We start from the raw sequence: 14,536 nt of genomic DNA on the forward strand, positions 1-14,536 counted from the left end.
TGATATGCACAACTTCAAACAGAAATGCATTTAGACACTATGAGCAGAAAACAACAAGGCCTAACAGTAGGTGCTACAACATGCACCAGGAAAGTTCACTCCACGCCACAAGTTAATCAAAACTGAACGGATTTTCACAGATTTGATTTCCACAGATGAGAAGTGAGAGAGGGAGCTTCTCAGGTGAGAAGGAGCTCTCTGTACATGATCTTAGCAGTTGCTAACTAGGGTATTAGAAGGCATCTTATTCCAACATCGACTATTAAATAACTGACGAATCAACCCATTTATTTACCCCATGTCATTTTCATAATACGTTTACAATAGAGTATTATACAGTATTACAGGTTTACGTTACAAGTATTATAATGTAATAATGTGGGCGGAGGAATATCAGTCAACGTCGTGATGTCGAAGAGTGCCGTTCTAGTTTTAGTATTACAGTGGTTTATTTCATTAAAATTAAAGTATTTAAAATCCACATTGCAGTCCTTCTCCAGCAGTAGAAAGTCCTCATTTGAGAGCTGAGGGTTTCCCAAAGCAGAGGGAGAGGGATGGCAATCTAGCCGGACTCCGGGTGTTATCGCCAAATTCTATATGAAAAACCAACTATACACTATCAAAAGGGACAATTTTGCAGTTGCACATTCATGAATCAGTTCCAGGAAAGGCCAAATAGCAAAATTGGACAGACAGAGAAAGATTGGCAACACAATCGAGACCTGCAAAATAATGTTGTTCAAAAGAAATAATATTTCAATATGAACCCAAGCAGAATTTTCAAACACTTACTAGTCATATTGCAAACAATTTCTCAAGACTAAACAGAAAAAAAAAAATTTTAAAGATACGAAAATTGCATGCTTACCAGAATTGGCATTCTGCTGGTCTGCAGAAGATCCTGCTGTTGGTGCCAGCTCATCGGCAAGAATAAGCCGCCGCAGCTTGGTACCACGTGAATGCCGCTGGCGGGAGGAAACAGCTGGACCATCGGCTGAGTATGCTCCGAGGAGCCAAGCACAACGCAGTGCAAAGTCTGGACCATGTCTGCACCGGTGCACGAGGTATGGCTTGATGGCGTCCCCAGCTTCCTCTGGGCCGTGCAAATACATGGTGAGCAGCTGTGGAAGGTAGAAGTCCACAGTGTCTGGAGGAAAGCTGAACAGCCGATTACCCAAGTAGGCTTGCACTCCTGGTTCCTGCAGGCAGCGTGTAAACAACCCAATGTTATCTCTATAATGAAAATCACAAAAAGTGAAGAAAATAAACAAATATTTCATTAAAAATGATAAACATCTCCAGGTGTCTGATTGGTAAATTCAGATTATTGCAAATGCAAATAGTAAAAGAGCTAATAAGCATGCGTTCAACCATTCATTTTTTGGAAGATCCCAATGGAAAACCAAAATATGCACAAAGCTGAGAGCTCAGAGACTTCACCGAAGCTTGGATGCAAACCCCAAATAAACACGTTGTTAAAAAGAGGGATTTCAAAGGAAGTACCCCCATAACACCAACACTTGCAATGATTTATACCCACAAAGTAAATTATTGACAAGACCATTCCAGCAGCATTTCTAATAATAGGCTTTGCCATGTCAGGTGTCACCTGATGCCAAAAATACTTGGTGCTCCTTGGCTCATATTGACTGTGAACATTATTCATGTTGATGCTAATGAATGTAATATCAACAAAGTCTGTGCTATGTTGCCCTAAAGTGTCATGTGGAATTATTTTGTGCCTGAGAGCAACTCCAGGACTGTGATATCCCTCGTTTTGCTGTATGGTACGATTCCCTCATTGACAGATCACATCCATCAAAAGGAATGCTTAATCACAGCAGTTCATAAGAAGAACTCTCTCTCCAATAACATTTTCAGAAATAAAGGCACCCTCTACTAGTATTCCAGCAAGCATGGCTTGCATCTGACGTTTCAAGCACAAAGTGGTCTTCATGCTTTTGTTCCCCATTGGGGGTACTTGACAATGTGCCAAGTTTAAAAAATTTCCATTCAGCGGTTTCCAAGAAATAATTTTTATTATTATTTGCGTTTAATCCAAGATGGCTGCCATACCACGTGACCTTTGACATCACAATTGTCATGAAAACATTCTGCATGGGTGTCACTCCGACCATGAAAGTTTTGTCTCAATCGGACATATGGTTGCTGAAAGAAAAAAAAAGAAAAAAACGAGGTTTCGCCCGAACAGACGGCCGGCCGGCCAACCAAAAACAATGCCTCCGGCCACCTTTGGGGGGAGGCATAAAAAGGTTACAGCACGGACACGGACACACACACACACACAAGGACAAGGACACACACACACACAAGGACACACACACACACACAAGGACAAGGACACACACACACACACACAAGGACACACACACACACACACAAGGACACACACACACACACACAAGGACACACACACACACACACACACACACACACACACAAGGACACACACACACACACACACACACACACACACACAAGGACACAAGGACACACACACACACACACACACACACAAGGACACACACACACACACACACACAAGGACACACACACACACACACACACAAGGACACACACACACACAAGGACACACACACACACAAGGACACACACACACACAAGGACACACACACACACAAGGACACACACACACACAAGGACACACACACACACAAGGACACACACACACACAAGGACACACACACAAGGAGACACACACACACACGAGGAGACACACACACACACAAGGACACACACACACACACACACAAAGGACACACACACACACAAGGAGACACACACACACACAAGGAGACACACACACACACAAGGAGACACACACACACACAAGGAGACACACACACACACACAAGGAGACACACACACACACAAGGAGACACACACACACACAAGGAGACACACACACACACACACACACACACACACACACACACACACACACACACACACACACACACACACACACACACACACACACACACACACACACACACACACACACACACGGGAAGTTACGAGGGCGGCAATTTTACATCACGACCCGAACGTCATTTTTCCTCGATACGCCACCACTCGTGTACTTGCGATGTTTTTTTTAATTCCCTCTAGATGATTAACCCAGATTGCGTATATCAAATTCGAGTCAGGAAACGACGTTGCCGAGTACTTTTGCTGGTATATTATAATTATAATTATAATAATAATAATAATAATAATAATAATAATAAATAAAAAGTACTAAATGATTGGAGGTGCTCAGTGCTTCTGGATTTATGATTTTCTGTATTTTCCAACCTAGCAAAAGCAAGTATTACACGACTTAAGGCATTAATAAACCGCCGGCTACCAGCTTTTATGATCACCAGTTATGATCTCAACAATGACTGCACATTGTGACAAAGTAACAGGCCGATTGGGAAAATCGTATTTAAAGCACTCTTAAAAGATGAACAGCGCAATTGGGAGAAACACATTTAATGCTCTTAAAAAATTCACTTGACACCTCAGCAGTCGTTCAAACGGGCTCAATTAAACCTTGCTATTATTCAACATATTCGATTTTTTTTTCGGGGTCCCACATCATCAATAACACTCGACCCCAAAAAAGAAAGTGGTTTTAGTAATTTGCTTTACTTAACGCTTGATTACTGTGTGTTCTGACGGGCTTCATTAAACCTCAGAATTATTCAACATATTGTTGCGGATCTCAGCGCCGGCCTTCTCCCCTTACCAAGGGGAGATTAGTCCCCTTGTCTTTGACTGGCCGACGGGACCCGGGACCTATGACCCCGGGACCTATGACGTCCTTCCCGGACAGCGCGAAATAGCGTTTTAGACCGAATTCACTATTACCTAATTACTCGCGCTGCCCAGAAACGAGGAAATAAGCCCCGCACGTATCACGCGTGCTGAGACGCCGAGCGGTGCGTACACGCGATCCGTGCCGGTTATAGATGGAACCCGATTCAAGCAACCTTAATTCGTACCACGCTTAGTCAATGATGGAAAACACGAAGGCGATCGAATTGGGAAGAACGGAAGAACAGAATTTATTCACACAATTTACAATGGTAAGAAGAAGTAGAGACACAGGGCAATCCTTAAGAACAGTCTTAACTTAATACTAGGGTGCATCAAACGCCCAACTATTTTTAAAAAGATGTTGGATTGATCTGTCCCAAATTTTATTTTGTTCCAATCATAAAATAAAGTTGCTATGCAAAATTTGGTAAGGTTTGGACATCATCTTCTGGGTCCACCTCACCATTTCATATTTTGAGTCGGTGGTATCAGAGTTGGAAATTTGACACGCAGCTGTTTTGAGGCCCATAAATAAAAATGAAAGGATTGACTGATTGCTACATATAATAACTCTTTGTAAAGGTATTATTGTGCTCTGTAGCAATATATCATCATCATAGGGATAGGGATACAATTCATTTATATACAAATAGTCAAAATAATGATTTTTTTCAAAATATGGATATAAAGCTAAAGAAGAGTATTTTTAAAATATAATATATAAATTAAAGAATATCCTGAATGTTGTAGTCATCTTGTCTTTACAGAGATCTTTTAACTAGACAAGATGATTAAAACAATTATTAGGCTATACTCTAATAAAATTGGATAATTGATTTATTTGTTGTACATAATTATGAAATGACATTATTGTTACTAATACTACCTTTTTCTTTCAGATAAAACAATGGATGGCACAGTAAAGAAAGCATCTGTTGCAACAAGAGAGTCCACCAAGGTGTTTGGTCTTGGAAGTGCCATAACTGAACAAGATTCCCAGATCAATGGCACCAGACTTCCAACTTGTTCACAAGTACTACGTTGTTTCATGTGGCACACGGAAGATGGCAAACTTGCACGACGCTCTCGGTGGGAATCAGCAAAGCTTGTACTGCAGAAAGTGACACCATTTTATGGCAAGGCTAATATTCCTATCATCTCTGAACGCAAGGCTATTGAGAAAATTATCAAACTTGCAGATGATAATTCCAAGCTTAGATCAATCCCTATCAACCGAAGAACAACTCCAGCAAGCATCACAAAGGTGAATCAAATGGAGATGACATTTATGGAGACATTTCCCTTGTGGCCCAATGATGCTAGTTCTCACATCAAGAATCCTGAAGACTTAGAATTCCTGGAATCTATGAAGACAGATCGCTGTGCAACATTTGGCTGCCAAGATAAACTGTTGGCAGATAAGATGCAGCGTAAAGTGAACCGCGAGGAAAAAGAATCAGAGAGGCGAGCAAGTATGGAGCTGGAGTTCAACATAAATACTACAACCACTGTGTATAATATTAGTGACAGTGATGAAGAAGTAACTCTTGGACCTTCAACAAGCACACCAACAACCTCAAGAAGTCATCATCGTTTAGTTAGACCTGGCACATCAGTTTTCATTCCACATGACATCCTGAAGAGGCCCAGTCTTGTTTCACTGGCAACAAGGATGAAGATGACACCAACCCAACAGGCTGCTTTCACAGAAGCTCTTATTGAAGAAACAGGAGGGGATGTAGCGAAGGTGTCAACATCATATGCTTCAGCAGATAAATCAAGACGCAAAATTGGACAGCATATTGCTACTACCTGTAAGGACAAATGGATACCTCCGAAGCTTGCTACGTTGCACTGGGACTCAAAGCTGCTTCCATGCTTAACTAACCAAAACACTTTTGAAGAATGCCTGGCTGTGCTTTTGGGTTCTCAAACTGATATGAAGCTGCTGGGTGTTCCATCCTACAAGCCTGGAACAGACCGTAAATCTGGAGATATAATTGCTCAGCTGACTAATAACCTACTTGAATCATGGAACTGCCAAGAGAATGTTGTCAACTTGACATTTGACACAACTGCATCTAACACCGGCCACATCAGTGCAGCTTGTGTAACAATTCAACAACGGCTTAACAAAGCTCTTCTGTGGTCAGGCTGCAGGCACCACATTGGTGAAGTCATTCTTACGCACATTTTTACTGATCTTAAAGTTGAAGCATCTAAGTCACCAGATATCTTCCTCTTCTCAAGGTTTCGCAAGAACTTTGAAATGTTTCCACACACATTCAATGAACCACTTTCAAAATTTGATCCATCTCAACTAAATGAAGCAGCAACAAGTTTGACAAGTGACTGGCAAAATAATGTTCTCAGACTCTGTCACACCGAGCAATCTCTAAGACGTGATGATTATTTGGAATTTGTTGATCTGTGTACTGTATTCCTTGATGGTGAAGTAGCTGAACATTAAATAACCTTCAAGCGTCCTGGTGCACTGCATAAAGCCAGATGGATGGCGAAGCTCCTCTACTCAATCAAATTATGTCTCTTCGAAAAACAAATCGCTGATCTTCCAGCAGGTACAATTACCACAGAAAAACAAGTGCCAAAGATCAGAGAATTTGTCACGTTTGTCACTCTAGTATACAGCTCCTGGTGGATGACATGTACCTCTGTCACCGATGCCCCATGGAATGACCTGCAGCTCATCTCCAAACTGAAACAGTATGAAGCTGTCAATGCTGGAATCTCAAGAAGTGCCCTGAAAGCCTTCAAACGACATCTCTGGTACCTCACAGAAGAGATGGTTCCACTTGCCCTCTTCAGCTCAGTTGTTCCTCATGACCATCGCCATGCTCTGGCAGACAGACTTCTGGAGGTTCAGCCAGATTTTCCAGTAACCAACCCACAAGGACGGTTTGGTACTGGGTTTGGAAAGCCCAGATTTCCTGATGACTTGACTGAGAAGACCACTCTGGCTGATTTTGTTGGACCAGATTCATGGTACCTATTTCATCATCTGAAGCTTGACTGGGCATTTCTAGTTACCGATGTTCAAGAATGGACTCACTCTGCAGCCTACCAGACATCATGGACTAATGTTGAAGCCTTGAATGTGGTGAATGACTCTGCAGAAAGGGGAGTTAAGCTTAGCTCTGACTTCCTTTCAGCAGCCAGAAGTGAAGACCACTACCAAAATGTGCTACAAGTTGTTGAGCACAACCGCAAGGAGCAACCGAATCTTCGAAAGCGAGCAGCTCAAGACTAAACTGTCAGAAATATCCATGAAAACTACAGTATCTTTGTTTTGTTTCTATTTTCATGTTCATCCATAGTCAGATGTACTCGTCTTAAGATGATAAATGCTAAGATTGTGTATATATCATTCTACTGTAATAAAAATTATATCATTCTGGTATCTATAATACATATGATTATACCAATAAAATCATGATTTTGACTATTTGTGTATAAGTGAATTATATCCCTATCCCTATGATGATTATATATTGCTACAGTGCACATTAATACCTTTCCAAAGAGCTATTGTATGTAGCAATCGGTCAATCCTTTCATTTTTATTTATGGGCCTCAAAACAGCTGCGTGTCAAATTTCTGACTCTGATACTACCGACTCAAAATCTAATTTGCTGAGGTGGACCCAGAAGATGATATCAAAACCTTACCAAATTTTGCATAGGAACTTTATTTTATGACTGGAACAAAATAAAATTGGGGACAGATTGTTTTCTTGACATCGGGGCGTTTGATGCACCCTACTTAATACCCCAGACAAACGGGCCCGTCTCACACACAGACACACACACGGGGCTTGCTGATGGTCAGGTTGATGGTTACCAGCGCGTCCAGGGATGGCGTCCGTGCAGCTCTCTCCGGTCCCCAGCTCGTACCGGGCAGATGGTAAGTAGAGACGGCAGGAGCTCTCCGCATGTCGTTGGCGCACACTGGATAATACGGGCGAACGGTAGGGTCTGGGCTCTGGCGGTTAACACTGGCAGCTATTGCCACGTTCACTCGCGTGGTTGCGTACGTAATAGGCGAATACAGTTCAAAGCCTTGAAGCGCTGACACAATGATGTGCTCTCAATGCGCTCGCCATGAAAGTCCTTCCAGCCCTCTTCTCTGTGAGTCCTTTACAATGCGCAATTCCTTCAGTCCTCCAAAGTTCTCTTAAGTCCTGACCAAGTCCTCTTATCACGCCCTTTCCCAACGAGTCCTTTCGCACGAGTCCTCTGGTAGCAAGTCCTGCTGGTAAGTCCTCTTCAAGGGCTTTGTGCACAGGCTCTTATAGGCACGCCTCACGAACCTTCTAGCATTTGCCAGACGCGCCTTACCACGCCCTATCACGCCATGCTCTTAGAGCCCTGGTTGGCTGGTGGCCCTTACCGTCATCGCCTCTGACGCGCTCCTTGACACCGCCCCACCTCGACCCCACGCTCCTCCCTCTTCTCAGGCCTACCTCGTGTTACTTGGCTAGCGAGCGAACAAAGGGCAGCGAATGCTGCTGGCAACCAAAGCGTAACGAATTGAGGGATCAGCCAAATGGGGCGCGGGATCAATTATGCCCATAGGTGGAATTGGAGGGTGGCACAAAATGAAGGGACCTAAACTCATGTCTTTACACAACGCAGATATTACTAGGGGGAATGGCCTATACTCACACATACTATGACATAACTAATACTCTAAGTGGGCCTACGTGTTGCTCGTGGACCAACTATGGGGGGCAAACCTTTAGCCTTTAATGATGTCATATGTACAAATCTCAAAACCGTAGCAATATGATTAGATTTTTCTTTACATTTATGGGCAGTGTATACTAATTGCAACAAATCTGAGCAAAGTATAATCTGAGCAAAGTAGGAGCAAAATCTGAGCAAAGCAAAGTAGAATTTTCAGAATCATTGGAATCTCCGGCGATGAAGCTAACTCCAAAAGCCTTTCACTCACTCACCGCAGGCAGGTTGGTGGTCTTTCCGTCTTCTACCGTCTCCTCTCTGGCCTTGCCCCCCCAGCCCTCTCTGGGCTCTGTCCCCCAAATATTCCTACAGGTCGCACAAGATCTGCCTGCAACCCTCTTATGGTTAAACTGCCAAAATCAAGACTTTCTGCTCACATTCACTCCTTCATTCCTCTTTTCTCCCGCCTCTGGAACAAACTCCCTCACTCTCTTCAATCCCACTCCACCCTCCAGGTCTTTAAAACAGCTGTTCACCACCATCTCTTATCCTCCCCCATCCAAAACCTTGATCTTTTCTACCCCCGCTAATTTCAGTCCCCTTGTGTTTTATACCTCTCCCCCACCCCCACCCCCCCCTCCCACGCCTCCTGCCCCCAAGCCCTCTCCCTCCCACACTTCTCCCTGCTCTCAAATGTTGCGGTTGTGTGCTTCCCCTTCTCTCCCCATCTTGTCTTCCGCTCCCTCTTTTTGTATATTTTGTTTGTCTGGTTTGTTTTGTTTGTTTGTTTGTGAAATAAATGTTAGCTTTCACGAGCCTCGATTCAGTATACACAAAAAAAAAAAAAAAAAAAAAAAAAGCAGAGGCCTACATGCCTAATATGTTAGGCCCACCAGAAAACAAAGATAGTGGCCAAATCATTTTGGCTCAGTGCTATGGTAGGTGGAGTCAAGCGACAGATGTGGGTGTGGTCCAGTAGCTGACCAATGGGTGCACATTTTAAAATTCGACCCCCAACAAGAACCCCAACAACAACAATGCAAAGTTCTTGTAGACCTGCGACATATGGCAGGTTTAAAAAAGAAAAAGAAAAAAAGAAAAAAAAAAGAGGGTCATCACCAAAATGTTTTAGTAGAGGTCACCAAATCAAAACACCCCTCCCCTCCTCTTACCTTAGAATTGTGCAGGTAGGAAATTGCCATGGAGACATCAAAAAGTTTGGATTCAAAGAGACGTAGAAGTAGGGATTGCTTTGATGCCGAAGAGTTGGCAGGGATCCTGCGTGGCAAACCCTCTCGATTCCAAACTTCCTTGTTCCTCTTGATACCATCACCAGCTCTATCACACTTTGCAAGTGTCCACGATGCAACTATCTGAAGACTTCTTGAACTGTGCACTTTACACTCATTGCTTGACTCGCCTACCACCGATGCAGATGTTGGCAAGGATCCGTCTGGAGCTTCATCTTGCCCTTCCACTGAGCCACACACATTGTGTGCCAGGCCTTGCTTCTGCATAAGGCTCTCAAGGACCTGCTGGCAAGTCCGCTCAGCAACAACAGGGTCAATAATCGAATTTTCACCAATGCTCTCCAGGATGCAGCCCAGGGTGTTGCCATTTCCACACATAGGTGGACAAGGCTCAAGGGCAGCGTCTTCGGCATCTGTAGCTGCATCACTACAGACAGACACCTCTGAAAGCTCATCTCCAGTGTGATCATCACAATCCATGGCTGCCAAAGTGAACAGGAGGAAAGGGTGAAAAAAAAGTCAGATCAAATTGAACGGGTAAGTCAATTAGCTATCAAGATTCTCCACATTTTGAAAAGCATCTCTTCATTGGGAAATAAGTACACATTGTGTTTATGATTCATTAATGGGGACCCCCGCTCTAGCTAACCCCGCTAACCCCCGCTCTAGCAGGGAAAATGGCCTTAAAATGCATATTGTTGTTGTGTGTATTCATTAATGGGGAGCTCAGTAACCAGATGGATGAGTGAAGAGTACATTTTTTTTGAGGGGAGGGGAGAGAGGTGGGGTTCTTGGAGAGAGGTGGGGTTAGTTACCTCTTTAACCAAAGGTGGGAAAGAGGTTACGTCTTCACCCGTTTGCTTGTTTATGTTTGTCTGAGAGCACAATATCTCAAACAGTTATGGATTGATTCGGGTTAAACTTGGTGGATGAGTTAGGTAGGTGATAATAACATGTCCATAAGATTTTTGTGGTCTGGATGCTGATCCGGCCAATCAGTGGGATACAAAACAAATTGTCCAGTCTGGCAGATGTATGCACTCTACCGAGTGCCGTTCTAGTTACATCTCCCACCAAAGGTGGACAGAGATTATGTTTTTAGCTTACCTGGAACGAAGTTCAGGGGATCGTATGCGATGGCACGTAGTCCGTCAGTCCATCCGTCCACCTCCCCCCTCTCAAATCCCCTACCCCACCTCCCCCCTCTCTCAAATCCCCTACCCCACCTCCCCCCTCTCTCAAATCCCCTACCCCACCTCCCCCCTCTCTCAAATCCCCTACCCCACCTCCCCCCTCTCTCAAATCCCCTACCCCACCTGCACCCTCTCTCAAATCCCCTACCCCACCTGCCCCCTCTCTCAAATCCTCTACCCCACCTCCCCCCTCTCTCAAATCCCCTACCCCACCTCCCCCCTCTCTCAAATCCCCTACCCCACCTCCCCCCTCTCTCAAATCCACTACCCCACCACCCCCCTCTCTCAAATCCACTACCCCACCACCCCCCTCTCTCAAATCCACTACCCCACCACCCCCCTCTCTCAAATCCACGACCCCACCACCCCCTCTCTCAAATCCACTACCCCCCTCTCTCAAATCCACTACCCCACCACCCCCCTCTCTCAAATCCACTACCCCCTCTCTCAAATCCACTACCCCACCACCCCCCTCTCTCAAATCCACTACCCAACCGCCCCCGCTCTCAAATCCACTACCCCATCACCCCTCTCTCTCAAATCCACTACCCCACCTCCCCCTCTCTCAAATCCACTACCCCACCACCCCCCTCTCTCAAATCCACTACCCCACCACCCCCCTCTCTCAAATCCACTACCCCACCACCCCCCTCTCTCAAATCCACTACCCCACCACCCCCTCTCTCAAATCCACTACCCCACCACCCCCCTCTCTCAAATCCACTACCCAACCGCCCCTCTCTCAAATCCACTACCCCACCTCCCCCCCTCTCAAATCCACTACCCCACCTCCCCCCCCTCTCAAATCCACTACCCCACCTCCCCCCCCTCTCAAATCCACTACCCCACCTCCCCCCCTCTCAAATCCACTACCCCACCACCCCTCCTCTTAAATCCACTACCCCACCTCCCCCCCTCTCAAATCCACTACCCCACCACCCCTCCTCTCAAATCCACTACCCCACCTCCCCCCTCTCTCAAATCCCCTACCCCACCTCCCCCTCTCTCAAATCCCCTACCCCACCCCCCCCCTCTCTCAAATGCACTACACCACCTCCCCCATCTCAAATCCATACCCCACCTCCCCCCTCTCAAATCCTCTACCCCACCTACCCCCTCTCTCAAATCCACTACCCCACCTCCCCCCTCTCTCAAATCCACTACTCCACCACCCCTATCTCTCAAATCCACTACCCCACCACCCCCCTCTCTCAAATCCACTACCCCATCACCCCTCTCTCTCAAATCCACTACCCCATCACCCCTCTCTCTCAAATCCACTACCCCACCTCCCCCTCTCTCAAATCCACTACCCCACCACCCCCCTCTCTCAAATCCACTACCCCACCACCCCCCTCTCTCAAATCCACTACCCCACCACCCCCCTCTCTCAAATCCACTACCCCACCACCCCCTCTCTCAAATCCACTACCCCACCACCCCCCTCTCTCTCAAATCCACGACCCAACCGCCCCCTCTCTCAAATCCACTACCCCACCACCCCCCTCTATCAAATCCACTACCGCACCACCCCCCTCTCTCAAATCCACTACCCCACCACCCCCCCTCTCTCTCAAATCCACTACCCAACCGCCCCCTCTCTCAAATCCACTACCCCACCACCCCCCTCTCTCAAATCCACTACCCTACCACCCCCCTCTCTCTCAAATCCACGACCCAACCGCCCCTCTCTCAAATCCACTACCCCACCACCCCCTTCTCTCAAATCCACTACCGCACCACCCCCCTCTCTCAAATCCACTACCCCACCACCCCCCCTCTCTCAAATCCACTACCCAACCGCCCCCTCTCTCAAATCCACTACCCCACCACCCCCCTCTCTCAAATCCACTACCCCACCTCCCCCCCCCCTCTCAAATCCACTACCCCACCTCCCCCTCTCTTAAATCCACTACCCCACCTCCCCCCCCCCTCTCAAATCCACTACCCCACCACCCCTCCTCTCAAATCCACTACCCCACCACCCCCCTCTCTCAAATCCCCATCCCTTCCCCCCCCCCCCCCATACAAATCCCAGACCGCACCCCCTTCCCCCCAATCACAGATACCCGACCCCATCCCTCCCCCTCGCAAGTCCCGACCCCGACCCATTCCCCACCCCTTAAAATTAATGACCTCATCCCTCCCCCTTCCAAAAATCCCTTACCCCATCCCTCCTCTCAAAAGACCTACCCTGTCCCATCTCCCATCTCAACCCCCCACAATAACCCTCTCCCCATCCAATGATGCAGAAAATCCAGGTTCAAATCCCATGTAACAGAGTCTGTCCATTGCATTGTCTACTCGACTACAGTTCCCAGATTTCAAGAAAAAAAAATTACATCGATGCAAAATGCTTTTGTCCTGTACCCAGTTTAAATAATAAGCGTCTCCATAAGCCACTGTAAATATATCATGTCATCCATAATTAGGGAGAAAGGGTCACGAGATTGCAGATTCCGCACGACATACGTAATCGGCTCCTGAAGTGAATCACAAGGGAGGAGAAGATGGATCAGAGATGCTAGAAGGTACTGAGGCGGAAGTTAATACGACACTCGCACGGATAGGTCTGTGGACAAGAGGTCGCAACTCGCAAAGCACAAGAGGTGACGGATGTACAGTGCAATACAGTATAGTACAGTATACAATACATTATGAGTATGACGGAAAAACTTGACCTGGCATTTATAAACAAGTACAGTACAGTACCTGTATTTAGTGATGCTCAATGATGGGGGAAAAAATTAATCTACACACATCAAAAATTGTGCAACACATGGTAAACAACAGCCAGGATCTCTATTTGCTCCATCGGTTGTACATGATGGACACAGAAAGGCACACAATGGCCGTTGTGTGACCAGAACTAGGCCTCGAACTACACCTAGCCCGCGGCACATCCGGGACGAACAACGCCAACTGTGCAACGTACAAATTATCAACGGTATCGTTTTCGTAACATCACACAACCCTCACCTCAAACGGCCACGCCGCTCTCAGGCCCGAATGGAATGGCCATGTAATCGCAAAGCAATGGAGTGACGCGGCCAGGCCCGGAAGAAGCAGCAAACACGGGTAAAATGATTAAAACAAAAGGAGAAATGAGAACAATAGTTGAAATAAAAGGAAACACAAAGGACAACGAGGTGATTTATAAATACGCCGGAAAGAGAAACTGAGGCAAAGGCCTCACAGTCACAGAGGCGAACAGATGATGCATCTCGTCACCCCGCACCCGCTCGTTTGTTATTACCGCCCATTTGCCCGCGTTAACTCCGCCCATTTGCCCGCGTTAACTCCGCCCATTTGCCCGCGTTAACTCCGCCCATTTGCCCGCGTTAACTCCGCCCATTTGCCCGCGTTAACTCCGCCCATTTGCCCGCGTTAACTCCGCCCATTTGCCCGCGTTAACTCCGCCCATTTGCCCGCGTTAACTCCGCCCATTTGCCCGCGTTAACTCCACCCAGCCATTAATTTGCCCGCGTTAACTCCACCCATTCGCCCGTGTTGACTCCGCCCATTTGCCCACGTAACTCCGCCCATT

General features: G+C 46.4%; 1 protein-coding gene across 1 annotated transcript in view; it reads right to left on the reverse strand.

Moving 5' to 3' along the window:
- PI4KB (phosphatidylinositol 4-kinase beta) overlaps positions 1-14,254 on the reverse strand; it is an 87,888-nt gene extending 73,634 nt beyond the window's left edge. Inside the window, 3 exon segments of the mRNA XM_068122933.2 lie at positions 869-1,199; positions 9,719-10,278; positions 13,969-14,254. Coding sequence (XP_067979034.2) covers positions 869-1,199; positions 9,719-10,276 — 889 coding nt within the window. The 5' untranslated portion in view covers positions 10,277-10,278; positions 13,969-14,254.
- Between the last annotated feature and the right edge of the window lie 282 nt (positions 14,255-14,536).

This window comes from Myxine glutinosa, chromosome 7 (assembly GCF_964187855.1).
Source record: "Myxine glutinosa chromosome 7, kmMyxGlut1.1, whole genome shotgun sequence".
Taxonomy (NCBI): Eukaryota; Metazoa; Chordata; class Myxini; order Myxiniformes; family Myxinidae; genus Myxine; species Myxine glutinosa.